Source organism: Pseudorasbora parva, chromosome 15, assembly GCF_024679245.1.
Source record: "Pseudorasbora parva isolate DD20220531a chromosome 15, ASM2467924v1, whole genome shotgun sequence".
Classification (NCBI taxonomy): domain Eukaryota; kingdom Metazoa; phylum Chordata; class Actinopteri; order Cypriniformes; family Gobionidae; genus Pseudorasbora; species Pseudorasbora parva.
The window spans coordinates 11,642,774-11,664,261 of record NC_090186.1 but is presented as its reverse complement, the minus strand read 5'-3'; the positions used below and the strand labels follow the sequence as shown (position 1 = coordinate 11,664,261).

The following is a 21,488-nucleotide window of genomic DNA, read 5'->3' as shown; positions in this document are numbered from 1 at the left end:
TGACTCCATGCTCCCTTTGCTCTATTGTGGCACGTCATCCCTCAAACTCTTCCAGGCTCCCTCATCCCTCCTGCTTCATATTGGTCAGTCATCACCCTGGTTGAGACACGGACTTTCATGCCTCTGGCTACACCTTAGTCCCTCCACCCCTTTGGATCCACTGGGCTCTTTCTTCCCTCTGGCTCCACCAGTGTCCTTGTCCCTTCTGTCGCCACTTTGGTCCCGTGAGCTCGGGTTTCGCCTCTGTCCTTCACTTCATCGATTTTGCCCTAGGACTTTGTCTCCTCAGCTCCACCTGGGTCTCTACCACCCTTGTCTCCATCTGAGTGAGTCGGACACCAAAAACAGAGATTTTTCTAAAGACTGAAAAAGTATTTTGATGAAAAACATACTCCAATAATCCTTGTTTTATTTACAAATTTAAAAAATAATAGTTTACATTGTATAATGGAATAGAATATTACAACATGTCATTCCATGTGGCAATAAAGAGTGCATTATATTATATGGGCTTGGATCCACATTGGGCTTATAGTTCACCAGCTCTTTCCTGGTGTGTCTGGACTCCACCTTGTCATGTCGACCCATCTGCTCCACCATGATTCTATGCTCCCTCTGCTCCATTGTGGCACGATCATCTCTTAAGCTCCCCCGAGCTCCCTCATCCCTCCAGCTCCATCTTGGTCAGTCATCCCCTAGTTGAGCCAGAGACTTCCGGTCCTCTGGCTACACCTGAGTCTTCGGGTGCTTTCACACCTGCCTCATTTAGTTTGGTCAGTTCGTTCCTCTTTGGTGCGGTTCGTTTGGTCAGGTCTGAAAGCAGCAATCGCACTCGGGTGCACACCAAAAGCGGACCAAACAAGCGTACCGAGACCTCCTTGAAGAGGTGGTCTCGGTATCATTTCAAACGAACTCTGGAGCGGTTCGTTTGTGGTGAGAACGTGATCCGACCTCGAACAGAACCAACTGCAAAAGTACAGATCATTTTTGGACTGAACCAGCTGCCGTAGTTAGCTGTGCTGACATTGTGTACATGACATTACCTGATAGATCATTGGCAATATTTTCGGAAGATGAGCATGTCAAGAGTTAATAATTAATGCACGAATCCTCTTGAAGGGACGAGCGATGCGCGGTCGCCGTCTGCAGAGAATAAGAACGTTGTCTTCACGTCGCATCCAGACTTCATTATAGAAAGGTATTTGCATACTGTGGTAAATACACACAGTGTAGTAGATTATGGCCAGGGACAAAACCAGCCCGCGCAGTCGTCTCTTCATAGTGTTATAGTTTGCTGGCTTTGCCTCTTCTGTTGGAATTTTGTCACGTGCTTGCGTTTTGGTTCGTTTCAACTGGTTCGGACCAAAGCAATCAGTGTGGTGTGAAAAGGAACCAAAAAAGCTGAAAAATGCAACAATGTATAATTGTTTGCCCTTGGTTCGGACCAAATGAACCGAACTAGAGATGTGAAAGCACCCTTCGTCTCCTCAGCTCTGCCTGGGTCTCTACCCAATTGGCTACACCCTGGTTCTTACCTCCTTCGGCTTCGCAATGGGCGCCATCTTGATGGCTTTGTCGGAGGTCACTCCCTGGCTCCTTCCACCATCATCTCTTGTGTGGTCCCTTCCGTCCGCTCCTCCTGCTCAGCCCCCTCCAGCCTTCCTCTATTAGACTTTTGTTTATTGGTTGGTTTTGAATTGTTTCCTGTGTCAGTATTTGTTACCGTACACTGTAAACATTTTTGGTTTAACTTAAAAAAATGCAACCAGGTAACTTACTTTTTAAAGATTTTTTTACCGTGTAGTTATTCATTGTTTGATTAATGCACTGCACCTGTTTCTCCTTCCTTTTTTCTTGATCTACATTTGTAAATACAGGGGGGTTTCTAGTGTTCTTTGTCTGTTTTTGTATTTGGATGTTCTGAGAGTGTCATTTTGAGTTAGTTTTCATTAAGATCAGTTGTTGCGTATATCCAGCCTTTATTTAATCCTTGCAGCAACACCTTGCTTCAGTTAGAGTGTTTGCAAAAAATCTACTGCTATGTCATACAAATCTCTGCCGAGAAAAATGTGCTGTTTTGAGCATGAGTGAAGGACAAGAGGAAAAGGGTGGTCAAGGGATGGAGACTGATAACATGCAGTTCACCTTAAGGTGCTTGTGTCGCAATAACACAGTTATTTGGGATTCAGGGTTGGTGAACCAATTAGAAATGGATCGACCTATGCTGTTGTTCCCATGGAAATAGGACATGCTGTGTTCCTTCTGAGAACATTCCCATAATATTTTCTCCAAGCAATTTCTGTTGACTGACTTGAGCTGAATAATGACTTTATTAATGAATTAATTATTATCTTTTTAGAACTGCTTTACAGCAGAAATTGATTTGCATTGATTCTGGTATTGTATAAAGCATTATAAAATAAAGGTGACTTGACGTGTTTCAATAGACATGCATTTTTGAAGGCTCAGAATGCTGTGTTTTAATTATGGGTTGTAGACCGGTTATACTAGTATACAAATTATAAATTAGCATTTATCATTTGATAATTCCGTTACATTAATTCCACTTATTTGATGACAAAAAAGCTGCCTTTTCAGTGACAAATATGCATTTAAAGACATTAAGACTTAATGAATGAACATACTGTCAGTGATTCAGAACCAAATAGGCCAATCATCCTTTGATCAGTTCTAATTCCCTTACACAAAACAACACAAGTTAGTATTCTTCATAAAGTGGATTTGCATAAATTAGTCACCTACAAGATGCAGTCACCAATGGTTTCACTCTCTCAGCAAACTCTCTCTTTATCATGTCATTGCACTTGTACAACAGGCATCTATGTGCTGTAGTAAAATGAAGGTTGTAAATGTGTAACAGTTCAGTGAACTGTTTGGCTGTGTGCACAGTAGTACAGACTCAACACTGCTTACTGACAGGACTCTGCCAAATTCCTTTCCACCCAACCCGGCCCATCCTCCACCTCTCCTCCCCACAAACACCATCATATTGCAACATGCTCATCTCCAGGCTGTTGTGCTTCCACACATAGGGTCTGAAAACTTTAAAAAATGCCTCCAGAAACAAGAAATACTACTTTTTTATGTGTGTGGAGAAAACCCGGCCTCTGTCCATTGTTTGTTTCAGCACATATCACTAATCCCCCTTCTTTTTTCTTTTCTTTTCTTTTCTTTTCTTTTCTTTTCTTTTCTTTTCTGTTCTTTTCTTTTCTTTTCTTTTCTTTTCTTTTCTTTTCTTTTCTTTTCTTTTCTTTTCTTTTCTTTAATTTGCAATTCATTTTATATTAGATCTGCCAATTTTGCAGCTTTATTGAAATAAAAAAATAAATGTATTTGTGTGATTTTTTTTCTTCAAGATTGTGCACATTTTGGGGGACAGCTGTTTTATTTATTTTTTTGGTCTTTGCAATTATGTTAATAAAATAATTTTGTTTTCTATTGCAATTAGTTTACATTTAATTCAACAGACAGCTTGTGTGATTTAAATGATTTGGAAAAAAGAAGGTGTGACCCACAGTTTACTTTTCATGCTAAATTAATGTTGTGGTATAATAGCTTATCTCACTCATCTTATCGTTTGTACAACAAAAACATGTATTTGAGCAGAGGCGTACAGTAGTGGAGTACTTTTACTTTCTACTCAAGTACATTTTATCAGTTTGTCTTTGGAAAACTTTTACTTCACTACATTCCAAAGCATAATATATATTGTCATACTTTGTATTGCACTACATTTAATAAATACAAGTTTTAGTTTTTTCTACCTTTAACTCTTAATTACATTAAGTACTTTCTTACTTGTACTCAAGTAACGTTTTAATTACTTTTACTTGAGTTAAAGTATACAGAACTAAATTTTTAATGTAATTAAGTATTAAATGATATTCAGTATGAAACACAGCGCAGTAAAAAGTACATCATGTTTTGGAATGTTGTGAAGTAAAAGTTTTCCAAAGAAGAACACAGATAAAGTACATATATCTGAAAAATTAAATTACTTACAAAGTAAAAATACTCCACTACTGTCCGCCTCTGTATTTGAGCCTCTAAACTGCACCATAATGAAAGCACGTAATAGTATCATTATTAGGCCTCTTTCTGTGTTTTAAGATGTTTTTGTAGCTCTCATGAGTCTCTCTCTTTCATTTGTCTGAGTCCCTTTCTTATCAGTGTTTCAAAAGTTTGGTGAAGCGAAGCATGTGTACTGTCCTTTCCTGTTGTTCTCATTTTCTACTTAGACATGTACACCGGCCTATCACCACAGTATCAGACATTGAATATCAGGAGCCAGTGACATAGAGAGCTACACAAACATGACCATGTGTCCAAGTAAAAAAGGCATGCACAAGTAAATAGTTTCAAGTAAAAAAAAAAAAAAAAAGATCATTAACTTTTTTAATGGACTTAACTGGCGATTAAAGCAAAACTTAAAAAAAGATTACTTTCTTTGCTGAATGTGTAAATGTGATGACTGTCTGTATAATCATGAGCACCTCCTGCACCCCACCCAAAAAGATGGAGATGGATTGTGTCATACATGAATCATGTCTGAAAAGTCAGAAACAACAGGTGAAAGTCTGACTCTGTTAAAATATAACCTCCCTCCCTCTCGGTCACCCTCTCTCCTACACACACACACACAAACAGAGGGAGTTTCAAGGGGCAGTTTGGGGTGGAGTTTAAGCCTCAGAGCTTCCCAAGCTAAGGAAGTCGGGGACAACGCATAGTTTAACCTGTTTAGTGTACTCAAGACTCCCATTCAGCCCAATTGATACATAAAGTAAGAGGCTGATACGAGACCACACCCATATTAAAGACATCAATGGCATGAGAGCCGCACCGCGCCCAGAGGACTTTATCCGAGCACGTCTGTGGGATACACGCAGTGTGGTGGAGTCCAGAGAAATTCAACTAACTTACCACTGATCACACACACACACAGCAGGATGTATGAACGTGCGCTGTTCGCGGTCTTGCTGCTTACTTTGGTAAGTTACATTTTATTGTGTAAAAGTTAATGTCGTCAGTTGTTTTTTGCTCTGTCTTTTATATATTTTTGGCCTTATAAATCTATTATAGGCCTACCTGAAGTCCTACCGTATTCTTGCCGCTACCTACCTCAAAATGCTGTCATAGGTTTTATTAGCCTGCATTACCACACTGAAAAAACATTTTCTTTCGACATTTTGTCTCCCCACCCTTTTTTAAAAACATTTAAATTAAATATTATATACTGAGAAACAAAATAATTTAACTTTATAAACTGATACTTGTCAGCATACACATCAGTAAAATAACCAGAAAAGGTATCCTTAAAACAAGATAGATATTTAGCCTACTTGTTGCCAAGATGGTTAGCTAATATATCTTACATATTTTTTTTCTTCTCGAGTTCATGTATTTTACAAAATTAATTAATAAAATAACGATTTCTTCTGTTTTTATAATATTTCTGTCATTATAATTTCATTATTTTTTTCATGAGAGTTGTGGTTAATTCCATGTGATCAGTTGTAGTGGCCTTGAGTAACTGTAGTATTATGGTAATTTGGTTGAAACGTTACCATGGTTTATAAAAAAAAAAAAAAAAAAAAAAAAAAAGTTCTCTCCAGTGATAATAAGTGATAATTTCCTACTAAATAAATAATTAAGTTCTTACTGTATTATAATGACATATTCACTAATTAGTTATTTGCATTTGAATAGTCAAGATTTATTTTCCTCCACTAAACGGTTGTGCATAGTATCATCCATAACTTAAAATATATAGCTTTAACTACTTTGCTTTGAAGACACAGTAGTGTTATTGCAATGCCATTCATTCATTCATTCATTCATTCATTCATTCATTCATTCATTCATTCATTCATTCATTCATTCATTCATTCATTCATTCACTGACCACTACACTGTAAAAAAAGGCAAATTTTGAACTTTTGCAGTACAATCGACTTGGATGTTTAAGTTATTTCAACTTAAATGATGTTAAATGACTTTAAAAAATAAGTTACATCTTGTATAACTAATAAAAACAAGTTTAACATTGCTTAACTTATTTTGATGAGTTAAAACAATGTAAAAACATATGTTGTCATAACTTATTGAACGTATAATTTTTTACAGTGTAATGTTGATTAATGAGAATAGTGATTTAAAGATTATTTAATGTTTCTCATTCATTTAACTGTAAACAACATTTTTATTTTATGCATGTCATAACTGCCTTTTGTATTGCCTCTATGGCCGGCATCAGTAAAAGACACGCAGTAAAAGACACAATGACAGTAAAATAAATGTTTTACTTATTTTACGTATCAACCTGTAGGTCTACAGGTTCCACTGGAAGGATTACACTGGTTTCAAGATAAGATAAAACTGATACGTATATCAGTCAGAAACCCATAACATTACACCATTAAATATACCATTGAGAAGCATATAGAGTGCTTGACAACTGCTGTCAATTCTGTTTCCTTTATACTAGTGCTGTTCTCAATTGTTCAGCTCTTTCTATTTCTATTTGTATAAGTTACAATGATGTCATTCTTACTTAATGCTTGTGATTGTTTCGGGGTATCACTCCATTTGCCGCACATGCAATGTTATGTAGCTTTATACCTTTATACCATGTAAATGTTTAGGTATGAATATAACAAGAAGCAACTTATATTCAGAAGTGGTAATTCATATGGTGAGAAATTATACATTTGCTTGCTGTGTAAAACAAGAGAATAAGATAGAAGAATATTCTTCTTTTTTTTGTTGCTGTTTTATCCCAATCATTCCAATACACTATATTATATGACAACCTAGTTCCTTTTTGTGATCTTAAGTTTTATTTACAATTAAAATGATCCGGCTGTATTTGGACTGGAAGTCATGTTTTAAGCTTCATAATTGTTGTTTATACATGAGCCATTTGCTCATTTACTCTATGGAATGTGACGCTTGCTCGCTTTTATTTTTTCTCTCACCCTCTTTCAATTCTACCCTCAGGTGCTGTTTCAGAACGCGGAGTCTTGTGAGCTGAGGCCTGTGCTCGCTCAAGTTCCTAAGAGACTGCCCGCCGGCTATGTCATCTCCGAAGGCACGGAAGAATGTACGATTTGTGGTTTCACTAAACCTTTTCATCGGTCGAGTGACCTGAATTTACCTTGTCTGACTCTATAGACATAAATATTTTCCTTCATGTTAAAATGATTTACTCACCAAACCCGTAGGACTCTCTATATTCATTTGAACAAAAAAGGACCTTCAAATCGACACAAAGTCACATGAAAATGAAAGGTCTTCTAAATGGGAAGATTATCAGTAAATAATGATGAAATGTCGTCTTGTTCTCTCACAAAACTATCATGTTGCTTCAGAAGACTTGAAATACTGTTTTATGATAGTGTTATTACTAAAGAGGCCATCTTTTAGTGCAGCTCCTATCTCTTTGAATGGGGAAACATTAAATTCTCCAAAACTCTTCTCCAAGATTACGGTTAAATGTCATATTTGAAATCACAGATGAAATCTGACTGTGTCATAAATTGTTTCTAAATGCTCGAATCATGAAAAAAAATAAAAACTGAATCTTTCAGCTTGGAGAAAGCTATTGCACATTGTGCAATCCTTAAACGCATGTCTCAGAACACTGCCTGTTTCTATAGCAATCGCTGCTGCTAATGGAGGCTGCAGTGACTTTACTAATCAACGATTGGCTCTTTCATTTAGAAGGCGGGGCTTATTCGCCATATTGGTCGGCACACTTTCTACCCATTCATAAGTAATATGAGTGCACCGTCCTCCTATATATAAAGTCTTTGTTATTACTTATATACTATTTATTCATATTTTGAATTAGATTTATTTTTTTGTTTCAATTAAAATTTTAAAGTATCAGAATTGTTTATGTGCTTTTGTCATTTTGAATAATTTTTGTTTGTTTCTAATAAGCTTTGTTTTTAGTTCAGTAATTGTATTATTAGTCTGTCGCCATGGCAACATTTCTTTTGAATATCTAATATTTATTTTATTGTATTTAACTTTATTTAGGCCTAAATGAACAAAAACATGCTTTATTTAAATCAACGAATATTAACAACAGTGGCGATGATTTTATGGTGCAACCTTTTTGAAGCTTGAAAGCACTTAAGCTCATTGATATTAAGTGAAAAACAACCGACTACTTATGTTTTTAGAAAGACTAGTTACCTGATGTTAATATTTCTTCACAGTGACCCTTAAAGGCTGTGCTGCCAAGCCCATGTCCTTTACTTCCAGTGACCCTGACTTCGCTGTAAATACAGACGGATCCATTATCACAGTTCGCGGTTTGGTGATTACAACAAAGCGGTTTTCTGTGCTGGTGCATGATGAGCGCGGTTTGGATTGGAGGGTGGACATTGTCCTGTCCTGTAAAGATGAGGTAAAACCACTGTCTGTAATTCTTAACCGTAAAGCATATGATCCGGATCAGCATCATAAGTACTGTTTTTCCATACGTCCTGCCTCCAGGCATCTCAGAAGTCCAGCGGTGCGGCTCGCAAGCGCATTAAGAGAAGATGGAGGCCGTTACCTTTCTCTGTTATAGAGCATGACAGCCCTCCATTCCCAAAAGACGTGGAGATGGTGAGACTGAGTAGCATTGGCTAGAACTTTAGTCATTCTATTACTCCCTGCCCATTTTATCCTCCCTTCCTTGATAACAATGTGACCTTTTGTAATGCTTCCTGTTTTCTTTCTCTTACTGTGCATTGGTGTGTGTCTCTTCACAGATAGCGTCTGATTCCTCTGCAAATTACACAGTGTATTATGAGATCAGTGGGCAGGGTGTTACGACAGATCCTGTGGGCCTATTTCAGCTCAACAAGAACACTGGAATGATATTTGTAACCAGGGCCGTCGACCGTGAGCAGTACCCAGAAATCAATGTGAGGCTTTAAATTCCAGGCCTTAAGCAGCAGCTAATATTTTGGAGTATGATTAAAGCATCAGTACAACTGAATATGCTTCTCTTATCCCTCTTGTTGTAGTTTATAGCTCGTGTGTATGACCAAAGTGGCAGGGAAGTTGATGAATATCTGCCCATCACTGTGAATGTGGAAGACAAGAATGACAACGCCCCTGAGTTTGCAGGAAACAGAGTATTCTCTGTAGAAGAACGATGCAGGGCAGGTAGAGATACATTTTCACCTTTCAAGTCCAGGCCATACAGTATATCACAAATTCAAAATATTACTATTATAAATGATAGTAATATGTATTAGTGGGTAAAATTATTTTAATAGTCCTGAAAATAATGACACGATCAGTTGTTTAGTATACTTTATATACTATTATAGTCTTCATTTCTTCATATTTTGAATATTCATTAAGTTCTAGTAACTTAATGTGATTTCGTAATATTTCGCTTTTTAATTTTTACTTAGAAAATATATATATATATATATATATATATATAAATATAAAAAAAATAATAATAATAATAATATGTATTATTATTATAATCATTTATATATATATATATATATATATATATATATATATATATATATATATATATATATATATATATATATATATATATATATAATTATAATAATACATATTATTATTATTATTATTATTATTATTATTATTATTATTTTTTAATATATATATATATATATATATATACACACACACACACACAAATGTTACTTGGCATCTAACTGAAATAACGTAAGAACTGCAAATATATATATATATATATATATATATATATATATATATATATATATATATATATATATATATATATATAATTATACATATTATTATTATTTTTTAATGATATCTTGGGGTGAAATATGACACAGGCTTTGTAAAATTTACCCATATGTTTAAAGTTAACCTTTGTGCTAACTGATAAAATACAGAACCAAACCTGAATATACTGATGTATATAATGACGTATATATGACAAATATTATGAATATTATGACGTATATACGATGTATTCTGTTTTTCAGGTACTTTAATAGGACGAGTGAATGCCACAGATAAAGATCTGGCAAACACCCCCCACACCGCAATCAGGTTTTCTCTCTTCAACGCCACAGACATGTTCTCTATTAATTCTTTAACTGGAGAATTGACTGCTAAAACCAACACCTTAGACAGAGAGGTATTTCTTAACAGATCCATATTGTATTGTTTTATAGTCTGTAATGTCTTTCTGTGTTGTATTTACAGTCTGGGAATAATGTACTTTAAATGCTGATATTTTTTCCCCTCCCTCTCAGGCTCAGGACAAAGTCTACGTTGGCATAGAGATCAGAGATATGGCCGGCGCTCCTAGTGGGCTCTTCACCAGAGGAACAGTTATGATTAATATCACGGACGTTAATGATAATCCTCCTACCTTCAAAGAGAAGCTGGTAGGGCCCCTTTATTGTCTATACAATATAACAAAACGAGTTAACTACTTAACAAATCAGGACATGAATACTACTGTATAGTTATCATTCTGAGGTATTTTCATGCTTAACATCTACAGCTGGAAGGCTGTATGTTGTAAAGTATGGGATCTGATGTTTAAAGTTTTAATGTTTATTTTAACAGTACAAAGCCAATGTCCAGGAGAACACAGAAAACGTGCTAGTTACTAGGATTCCAGTGGAAGACAAGGATTTGGTGAACACCCCCGCCTGGAAGGCCATCTTTGAGGTCACCAAAGGAAATGAGAGTGGACAATTCAGGATGGAGACAGACCCCAAAACCAACGAGGGGCTTCTGTATGTCGTAAAGGTGAATGTTTTTAAAGGAATTTAAATAATAAAGTTACTGGCATCTGAAAATAACCTTTTTGGCGAGAAATAAACCCCAGATGTCCTTGATGAATCAATTTTTGTAGAATTTGCACTCTGCTAGTAAGTTCATATCACGGTAGCTTCCGCTGAGGGTCATAGTCATTATCTTGACAGCTCTTCTTCACTCTCTGACAGGGTTGTGTTGGTTTTATTTATAGCAGCTTTACAGGGTTAGCTCACCATTCTAGGGCTGTGTGTGAAAATGCTTTTGTGTTGGATATGCATGCGCAGTCCAACCACACCCTGTTATACAAAGTACATCCACCAGGCAGGCAAACACAGGTTATGAGCTTTTGACAGCTCTTCACTGTATTGATGTTTCTGAGAATAAGTTGGTTTTGTGTATAGGCTTGGGTAGGTTCTCAATGTTCTTATTTCTCTTCTACTCTTCTATCAGGGATTGGATTTTGAAAAAACCCCGGTGATAAATCTGGTAATAACTGCCCGTAATGAGGTTCCACTGGTTGGAACTAACAGCGGCTGGCTCTCTGTGCCATTAGAGCTCAGTGTGGGAAATGAAGATGAAGGACCAGAGTTCAACCCTGGCATTCTATATCTCAAAGTCAAGGAGAACGTTCCTAATGGAACCGTCATTGGAACCTATGTAGCTCTGGACCCAGAGACCAAGAACAGCAAAGGAATAAAGTATGTTCTCTGACTATCTGAATTTTTTTTTTTTTTTTTATAATTCTCTTTAAAGCGCCACCATACACATCCAGATGGTCTTTGATCTTCTGTTCTGTTAAACATGCCTAAGATAAATGCTTCTAAAAAAACGTATATTTATAGGGTCTCTATAGAGTGTAACACCAGTGTTGTATGGTCATGTAACTGTATGAAGAAACTTTTTATAATAATTTTCAATGCACTTTCTCACTTTTCTATTCTATCTATTTGTAAGGTACTATAAGTTGACTGACCCAGGTAACTGGATCACTGTGGTGGAGAACACTGGAGAACTGAAAACTGCCAATACTATAGACCGAGAATCACCTCTGGTCCACCAGGACAAGTACAACATAACCATCAGAGCAGTGGATGAGAGTGAGTCTGAACTTTGTCACATACTTGAATGAAACTTAGGTCATTAACTGAACAATCTGTGGACAGCACAACACACATGCAGAACTTAAATGTTTGTCTACTTGTGAGTACACACTGTACCCTTTTGTTCCATGAATAGGCGTGTATGCTTTCCCTGGCTGTTAATGAAAGATCATTTGGTTGGGTGTGGTTGGGTAGAAATAGCTTGAGGCATCTGAGAAGAATTTTGTCTGGATTTTGGGGTGTGACGTAACATTTTTTTCTTTCGGAACATCAACATGTCCTACCTGACACTACATGTTCTGAACACTGAATTGTTGAATGGCATTCCAGGAAGTGCCGGAGTACATTTGTGTCGCTCAAACTCTTATGTAACATTTATCTCTGGACGTCATCAGGTTGCTTTTTTGTAGGTTGCTGCTTGATGACCTAATTTTATTGGTGGGCTGCGAAACTGGTCATAGCGTTTTAGAAACTGATAAGAAAATTATTCATGTATGTATAACCTGTTTTTTTAAAAAAGGGGGTGGTGGTGTTAAGAAATAGACACTTTAAAAAGTTGCAGCTAGTCAAAATTTTGAGATGTGAAGTCTCAATTGTGAGATATAAAGTTACAATTATGAGACAGAAAGTCGCAATTGTGAGACGTGAAGCTGTATTCTTTAAAAAAAAATCTCAAATGTGATATATAAAATAAGGTTACATCTGTGAGATATAAAGTCATAGATATGACAGTCCCATTTGTGAGATGTGAAGCTGTCCTTACAGGAGGGTCAACTAGTTTATTCTGACAATGCACCCCTAAAGTCACACGAGACTCACTGGAATGTCTTTTTCCTCAGGTAAGAAGGTTGGAAAGGGGATGGTTGTAATCCAGATTGCAGACGATAATGACAACATGCCTACGATTCCGGGTAATGACCTGGTCATCTGTGGTAAGGATGATGCTCTGAGCTCAGTTCTGGTTGAAGCTGTGGACCTCGACAAGTATCCGTTCTCCAGTCCTTTCATTTTCGAACTTGGAGGAGAGCAAGATGGGAAGTGGAAATTGAAGGATAAAACAGGTAAGGGTAGATGGTAGTGACGTTATAGTGGCTGGGAGTATAGATTTAAAATTTGATTTATCAGCATTTTCTATGTTATTATGTCTCAATATTGCAAAACTTGACAAACAAAGGCTGAAAGTGTTAAGGCTGCAGAATGATCACAGACATCATGTCCTCCTCTGATTTAGATTCCTCCGTGGTGCTGGAACAGGCAGTGGCCATGCCAAACGGTCTCTACACTGTCCCACTTTTGGTGAAAGATATGCAGGGATTCGGGAAAGAGCAGACCGTGAATGTGCGAGTGTGCACTTGTGAGAGGGAGGACAATGGAGCGGGAATATGTGGGGCTCGAAGTGCCTCTACTTCTTTGGGCAGTTTGGGCATCCTTGCCTTAGTGCTCTCTAGCCTGCTGCTGCTACTGTTATGTGAGTGCCCCCTTCTGGCAATGACCACCATATATCACATGCTTTTATTTAATATATTTGATAGACATATATTTGTATACATTTACAAAAACATATCTTTATATATAGACAATATTTGTGCAATGTTTTTGAAAGAATGGCTCATCAAGGCTGCATTTATTATAAAAAATATGGAAAAAATTCATATTTTAAAATGTTTTTGCAATTTAAAATATCTGCTTTCTATGTGAAATATGTTTTAAAATGTAGTTTATTCCTGTGACGGCAAAGCTGAATTTTCAGCATCATTACTCCAGTCTTCAGTGTCACATGATCCTTCAGAAATCATTCTAATATGCTGATTTGCTGAAAAAAGAATTTTGAAAAAATTCTTATTGTAATCAATGTTAAAACAGTTGTGCTGCAGTGAAACAGTGATGTCTTTTTCAGTAATCTTTGATGAACAGATTGTATTTTAAATATTTTCCAGCATTATAATGTCTAGTATAATGTTATAACATTAGTAGGTCTTTACTGTCACTTTAGATCAATTGATAGATAAAACATCCCCAAACTTTTGTATATATATGGTACAACATAGAAATGCTGTTTGTTTTTGTGAAATGTGGGGACATTCCATAGGCGTAATGTTTTTTTTACACTGTATAAACCTTATTTTCTATCCCCCTACACTGCCCCTGCCCCTAAACCTACCCATCACAGGAAACATTCTGCATTTTTACTTTCTAAAAAAACCTCATCCTGTATGATTTATAATCATTTTGAAAAGTGGGGACATGGCCAATGTCCTCATATTTCACCCTCTCCTTGTAATAGCTGTCATACCCATGTCATTATACACACCTGTGTCCTCATATTTCATAAAAACATACCCCCATATGTTATATATACAGTATATATATATATATATATATATATATATATATATATATATATATATATATATATATAATATATATATATATATATATATATATAATAAGTGTAAAGTTGACATTTCAGAATTTCTTGATTTTAACCTCAAAACTGATAAACTTTTGGTTTCAGGCTTAAATAAAAACATTGATCAGATTTGTAATGCATTCTTAGACTTTTGGATCTCTCTCTAAACCTCTCTGCCCTCTGTTTGTTCTTGTCATATCAGGTCTGTTACTCATCTTCATATGCAGTACTAAGAGAGAAAAGCTGTACATTAATGATGATACTGGAACGGGAGGAATGCTGCTGAAGTCCAACACTGAGGCTCCTGGTGAAGAAGTGGTAAGAAAAACACTCCTTTTAAATGGTTTAATTAATCAAAGAAAGGATACTTTAACCATATTTGTGTGAAATGCCTTTCTCTCTTTAGAAGGATGGAACTTTGATGATGCTTCCTGGGACAGATGTAGTGGACCCTCCAGGGTCCCTCCAGGGCCCCATTGTCACTAAAAACGTGTCCTCAGCTGCAGGAAATATTGGGCAGCAGTTTTTCCAGGGAGGCGGCGTGTACAACACCACCACTCAAGATTTTGGGACAGAAAAGTACTACTCATCCGGACGCTACGATAACAACCTGTATGGCAACGCCGGGTTCCAGAAATTCTCAAATACGAATACTCTCGACACATGGAAAACCAATGGCCGCTACTTGGACAGAGTGAGCTAAACTTACACCACATTTTTAATCAAGTTAACAATAATATCTGAAGAAATTTTCAACAACACCTGTACATATTAAGGCTCCCCCAATTAATGATTTTGAGTCATTCACTCATTTCATGTTTATGATATTAATTGAATTACTTAAATATATACAGGGGTGACATTGAAAGAATGTCATAAGTAACATTGCTACAACATTGCGATCAAGTGCACGCATAAAGCTTGCTACAATGATTATGAATGTCTGAAAAAACAAAAGAGATTTAACTTTTAAATAATGTATCAATAAGCTACATTTGGCCAACTATTAGGGGGCAGCTTGAAAAGGAATTATAGTATTGTCAAAAATGGTCAAAAACCTCACTTATAGTTTGACTAGAAAAGTAATGTTATTTACACATTCATTCACACAGGGAAGTCATATTTGACATTTTGCTCTGCTTTTCTATCATGCCCCACTGAAGACGTTTTCATGTGACCTAATTTTGACCCTTGTTTTGTGACAGAAGCTGGCTTACTTTGGAGGGGAGGAGGAGGGGAGGTATGCGGATGACCTGCTGAAGACTTATGGGAATGAAGGGGCAGGCTCTCTTGCAGGCTCTGTAGGATGTTGCAGTATTTTGGGTGAACAGGATTCACTGGACTTTTTGAACACTCTTGGCCCCAAATTCAGACCACTGGCTGATGTCTGCTACACGACAAATAAAAGCGGGATCTAAAACAAGAGGTGACTGAAATGAGAGAGTGCCGCGACAGGAGCTGTCAAACCACACCGAAAAAAGAAATAATGTTCTTAATCTGTATTTTTGTCTTATTTTCCAGTAATATATCTATACATCCTTAAAACAAGAGGAATTTGAATATTAAGGCTGTTTTTTGTAACTGTTTGAATGTAAATCTTGTGAAATATGATTAGATTTATGCAACAAAAAACAAACAAAAACAATGTGTCCCTGGACCACAAAACCAGTCATAAGGGTCAATCTTTTGAAATTGAGATATTTACATCACGTGAATAAATAAGCTTTCCACTGATGTATGGTTTGTTAGGATAGGACAATATTTGTCCAAAACGCAACTATTTAAAAAACCTGGAATCTGAGGGTGCAAAAATCTAAATATTGAGACAATCGCCTCAAAAAGTTGTCCAAATGAAGGCCATGGCAATGCATATTACTACTAATAATACATTTATTTGATATATTTATGGTAGGAAATTTACAAAATGTCTTCATGGAACATGATCTTTACAAATCGATCATTTTGACCCATACAGTGTATTGTTGGCTATTGCCACAAATATAACTGTGCGACTTAGGACTGGTTTTGTGGTCCAGGGTCACGAATGAGCATTTGAAAATAACCTTAACTCCATAACATATATGGAGGGACTTTTAGTTATTTTTACTGGGAAAAAAAGACAAAAATACTGATTTAGAAAACTCATATTGCAGTGAATGTCTTTCTGCTGGATTAATCAAGTGCCTGTGTGTATCTGTTAACTTTTTGTACGTTTTAGAGTGTGTGTGAATGATGCAAATAAGCTTTTCTGTAATTGTTTGCTATGTGTTTGCAACCGTCTTGCTTACAGAGCTGAGGAGGGACAGTTTAAATATTAGTATATAGAAGAGACATTATTGTCTGCCAGATCAATTGCAATTCTCAGCCATGTGAAGTATTAACTGAGTCTATATTTACAAGACCATGATGAAGTGTGCTCATAAACATTTATTTTTTTTGGCAATGTGTGGAATTTCAAGCGCTCTTCAGCTCCAAAAGCACCTGACATGAACTCTGGACGCTAAAGTTATTCTTAGGCCATAATGTATTACTGGAGTTTTTGTGTTATTTTCTTACAGCCTGCTTAGGGTTTTTATTTTGAATTTCATTGAAAAGAAACCAAATATGTTATATATAAGTCACTTTATGCTTTAAATGAAGATGTAGGTGAAAGAATAGTTAAACATAAAAATAAAATAAAAACACACTTAGAAGTAACTTTTTTTTAGCTCTTTGGTATTTCAGTTTTGTTCTGACAGCACATGAAAAGTATTTTTTTTTTGTATTTGTGGTAAACAACATATATTTAGAGGGTTGTTCTCATTTTAGATTAAAGGGATGTTCTTTGTAAATATTTTAATAAAATTCATTAAATACCTTATATTATTGTCTAATGCTGTCTTTACGGCACAGAAACTTCAACTATGGCAGCATTTACAAAAGGCACAGTTACACATTGTTTAAGGCTGAACAAAGATGGCATAAATGTAATTACACTGGAATTATGCAATGAAAAGAATGTGTTAAATATGAAATTTTGAAGATCAAGATAAACACTTCGTTATAAATTATGCAATTACACTGGAATTATGCAATGAAAAGAATGTGTTAAATATGAAATTTTGAAGATCAAGATAAACACTTGGTTATACAAAAACATGAACTTACTGTGTATCTACTTTAAGTGTCAGTGTATGTTGCTTTTGGAAACCTTTGCTAAATTACTAAGACTAATATAATAAAGTAATAAAAACATATTGTTCCTCACTATTTCGAACTGAAGAAATCCTGACCCATTCCGAGACGTAATTACAATGTCTGGCTCATGAACAAATAATTTTTATGACATAACTTAATGAATTATTTATTTGAGAAATAGACTAAAGCTCTTCTTGAGTCAAAAACACACTGAAGCGGTTATCCGGTCAGAGCATCCAGTTAACTTCGCATGACTGATTAAATATGAGTCAAGAAGAAGATCAAGTAAACGTAACGGAACTGTATGTAAGAAATGTATTTAAATGAATCATAAAAATGGCCCTGATATGTCACTAGACATTAAGAAATCATGTTCATTTCAAATACTTATATCACTGTAGTCCAGCCAGGATATTGTCATTTAAAAGTTGTTGTCACAGCCCTCAACTGATGTTGAAGTTGACATGTTGTGTTTTGGCCTGAAGCTCCGCCCTCCACCTATCTACCAATCATGAAGTCAGTAGTGTTTCGGCATCTGGGTTGCAAGATCTGCTCTGGTTACCACAGCTACAAACGTTCCAGCTGGATCCTGCAGCTTATCTGGCAACCTCGAGTCAGGGGGTAGGAGGAGAGGGGATACACTGCTCTACAGTCATTTAAAAATAATTGCAGAACCACTTTAGGCCACAATCTTACATACAATTCCATTTAACGATGGCATGAATGATTTACTAATGCTAACTTTTAATCATGTGTATTGTATTCATTGTTTATTTTGTTATACAAGTATACATGTCCACAATTGTGTATCACCACCTTTACAGGGTATGTAAAAACTGTAAATTACAAACCCGTGCACAATCAATCTTCCCCACTGTCATACACGTTTCAAATATATAAATACTATGTTTGCATAAAGTTCTTAAAATGTTATCAAATGCATTCAAGCTTTAAAAAAGGACACATAGCAAGACTTGCGTGTTTTCAAGTCTGCTGAAGTCATTTATTAGCTTTATGTGTTGAGGAACAAGCTGACATTTCACAATTCACTGATTGTGTGTGGTATGTATGGAAGCTTGTTTCCACCAAAGAATAAAACAAAAGTAATTGTGACTTTTTATCCCACAAATCCATCCTTTTTTCTTGCAATTGCATGTTTGTATCTCACAATCTCACAAAAAAAGGTCAGAAATACAAGTTAATATTATTTCATAATATTGCTAGTTTTTACTGCATTTTTGGATCAAATTAATGCAGCCAGCCCAGTCAAAAACATTTAATGAAATCTCATATAACCTTTATATATATATATATATATATATATATATATATATATATATATATATATATATATATATATATATATATATATATATATATATATATATATATATATATATATATATATATATATATATATATATATATATATATATATATATATATATATATATATGTGTGTGAAGTGAATAACACTGATTGTCTTTTCATCTCGGAACATTTCATCCTCAAAGTCGATGTGTTAGAAGCAGGAAAAATGGTAAACGTAAGGATTTGAACGAGTTTGACAAGAACCAAATTGTGATGGCTAGACGACAGAGCATCTCCACAACTGCAGCTCTTGTGGGGTGTTCCTGGTCTGCAGTGGTCAGTCTCTATCAAAAATGGTCCAAGGAAGGAAGAGTGGTGAACTCTGGCGATAGTGTCATGGGCGACCAAGGCTCATTGATACCCGTTGGGAGTGAAGGCTGGCTCGTGTGGTCTGATCAAACAGATGAGCTACTGTAGCTCAAATTGCTCAAGAAGTTAATGCTGGTTCTGAAAGAAAGGTGTCAGAATACACAGCGCATCACAGTGCAAGAAAAAAGGAGGAATTCGCATTTAATTGTACATTTAAATCTCACAGTTTTGACTTTTCTTGCAATTTTATATCTCACAATTCTGAGAAAAAAAGTCAGAAATGTAATATAAGTTTAAGCAATTACTTTTTTTAATTCTGTGGTAGAAACAAGCTTCCATAGTAGTGCATTGCAGCTCATTTTTATTTAGCAGTTAGAGGATGTAATAATATTAAGTGTATTACTTTTATTTCTGCTCTGTAGGTTAAGTGAGATCAATAATCCAGGATTGGATTTCGTCCCATTGCTCTCTGATCTGAAGCCCTTTGCTTTGTGCGAGACAGGGCTGTTAACACACGGTGACTGAGGTGGTGTTGCTGAGTGCGTATGCCTGTTGTTACTTAGTGTGTCATCCTCAATGTCCCTGAAGTCCAAACCTAATATCAGTGCCAGTGCCCTGTGAAGTACCTCGCCAAGGTCTCGGCCTTAGAAAATGGAAGAATTGATTTAACATTCAATGAAAAGTCTCAGTCAGGCAGATTGCCAAAGAGTTCATTCTTTATTCAAGGAAACATCCACATTCTGAATACAAAGAAGCCTCCTTCAATCTGACATAAAGAGTTTAAAGCAGAAAGGAATCATGTTAAGTCTCAGATTTCATACAGCAGGTAACCAGAGAAGGAACTGAAACGGCTTTGCGAGTCCCTTTTGCTTACTTCACTGTTGTTCAGCCGAGCATACACACGGTCTCCGGCTGAAAGCTGGAGTACTACACTGCTGCTTGCAGTATCTGTATGCAGGACATCCACTGCCACTGCACTCGCCACAATCTAGAACACACAACATCGGAAATGATCAGATTTATTACACTGCACAAAGAGTGTGTCCTTAATATTTTATTACGTAGCAGGCATTTAAGAAACCAACAAGGCATGAGTTTTTAGACTGGTTTTTAGAACCCTAAGGCTATGAGTCAGCAGAAAATTTGAGATTTGTACGGATGTCAAACTAAATTTAATTTAAATTGTCAGCTTAACCATTTTACATTAACCAAATCTGAGATTTGTAGTGGTTAATTTTTCATTCTGGCTTGAAATCAAGTGAGTTTTCTTTTGTGTGACCAATTGAAGTGTGCAAAACTGATTTTGAAATCTGAAAAGTCCCACCCCCTATGCCAAAACCAGGTGGTTGAGCAATAGAGCTGTAGAAGAATTTTGTCTCCTTCTTTGGACAGATTTTTTTTTTTTTTAAGGTTTACCGTCCGGTTGAGAAATCAGTTAAAGGGTTTTAATAAGGTAAACTCACCGTTTGGTCATTAAGAACCAGGTCCACTCGTAGGTTTTGTCCAGTCTTCATAATGTGAAAGATGAAGTAGTACACTCCTGCGGTTTTACAGGTGAAAGCTCCTGTTGACGAGTCATAACCATCTCCCAGATTAGTCATCACATCGTTAAACTTCAACACATCATTCTTGCTGAAGGCATCCTTCAGCGCAGCACTGAACGCTACACCTTTCTGACTTGAGGAACCAATAGCTATGGATCCAGGTGGGCCAGGAGGACCTGCTTTACCGGGAGGTCCAGCTGGACCAGGAGGTCCTGCTGCAGATGAGGTGAGAGGGATGACAAACCCATTGCTCCGGTCATGCGAACGTTCTGAGGAAGGGTCACACACAATTCTGCAGGATCCAGGGAGGGTCTCACAGACGCCCTCTTTGGTCAACGACAGAAACGTGAGGAGGGCCGCTATCCACTGCTTGGCCATGATGAAGTATGAGTGAAATGAGATGATGGGACTCCAATGTAAAGCCCATGGAAGAAATTCATGGAGATTTGCGGCTGTTATTGGTTGAGTTAGCTGGTCACGTGATGGAGTTGAGAAATTGTTTGTCATCTGACATTTTTTAACATCAGCAAAAAACATTTTTATGCCGCATTAAGTTCCCTACAAGTCTTACGAAACTTATGCTTATGCAACAATGCTTTCAAATGCTCAGACCACAGAAATGTATTTTAGTTGTACAAGTCATAACCAGTATTACAATTTGGGCAAATACCAATAATTATTTGAATGTTTTGGCTGATAACTAATGGTCGACATTAACATTTTAGTTTCAATGGTATTATTAAAAAGTGGAAGTGATTAGGAACAGCAAAT

At 36.2% G+C, this 21,488-nt stretch overlaps 2 protein-coding genes across 3 annotated transcripts; one reads left to right on the top strand and one right to left on the bottom strand.

Moving 5' to 3' along the window:
* Positions 1 to 4,692: 4,692 nt before the first annotated feature.
* On the top strand, positions 4,693 to 17,452 carry dsc2l (desmocollin 2 like). Of its 2 annotated transcripts, none has more exons than XM_067417113.1 (16): positions 4,693 to 5,009; positions 7,018 to 7,120; positions 8,244 to 8,434; positions 8,524 to 8,637; positions 8,784 to 8,939; positions 9,042 to 9,183; positions 10,020 to 10,174; positions 10,293 to 10,427; positions 10,612 to 10,797; positions 11,257 to 11,504; positions 11,761 to 11,903; positions 12,746 to 12,967; positions 13,138 to 13,374; positions 14,519 to 14,634; positions 14,723 to 15,010; positions 15,525 to 17,452. In XM_067417113.1, the coding sequence occupies exons 1-16, from the start codon at positions 4,968 to 4,970 to the stop codon at positions 15,732 to 15,734; spliced, it is 2,688 nt and encodes an 895-aa protein (XP_067273214.1). In that variant the 5' UTR covers positions 4,693 to 4,967; the 3' UTR covers positions 15,735 to 17,452. The 2 variants fall into 2 exon arrangements, with proteins under 2 accessions (XP_067273214.1, XP_067273212.1); XM_067417111.1 differs by having other exon boundaries at positions 15,522 to 17,452.
* A 2,419-nt stretch (positions 17,453 to 19,871) lies between these two features.
* Positions 19,872 to 21,134, bottom strand: c1ql1 (complement C1q like 1). Its single transcript, XM_067418511.1, has 2 exons — positions 20,637 to 21,134; positions 19,872 to 20,161 (listed from the first exon to the last, which is right to left on the bottom strand). The coding sequence occupies exons 1-2, from the start codon at positions 21,093 to 21,095 to the stop codon at positions 19,982 to 19,984; spliced, it is 639 nt and encodes a 212-aa protein (XP_067274612.1). The 5' UTR covers positions 21,096 to 21,134; the 3' UTR covers positions 19,872 to 19,981.
* Between the last annotated feature and the right edge of the window lie 354 nt (positions 21,135 to 21,488).

Coding starts and splice junctions, on each gene's coding strand:
- dsc2l (XM_067417111.1), top strand. CDS start 4,968: ATGTATGAACGTGCGCTGTTCGCGGTCTTGCTGCTTACTTTG. Junction 14,635..14,722: donor AGGCTCCTGGTGAAGAAGTG/GTAAGAAAAACA, acceptor TTCTCTCTTTAG/AAGGATGGAACTTTGATGAT. Junction 15,011..15,521: donor ATGGCCGCTACTTGGACAGA/GTGAGCTAAACT, acceptor GTTTTGTGACAG/AAGCTGGCTTACTTTGGAGG.
- c1ql1 (XM_067418511.1), bottom strand. CDS start 21,095: ATGGCCAAGCAGTGGATAGCGGCCCTCCTCACGTTTCTGTCGTTGACC. Junction 20,162..20,636: donor TGGTTCTTAATGACCAAACG/GTGAGTTTACCT, acceptor TGTGTGTTCTAG/ATTGTGGCGAGTGCAGTGGC.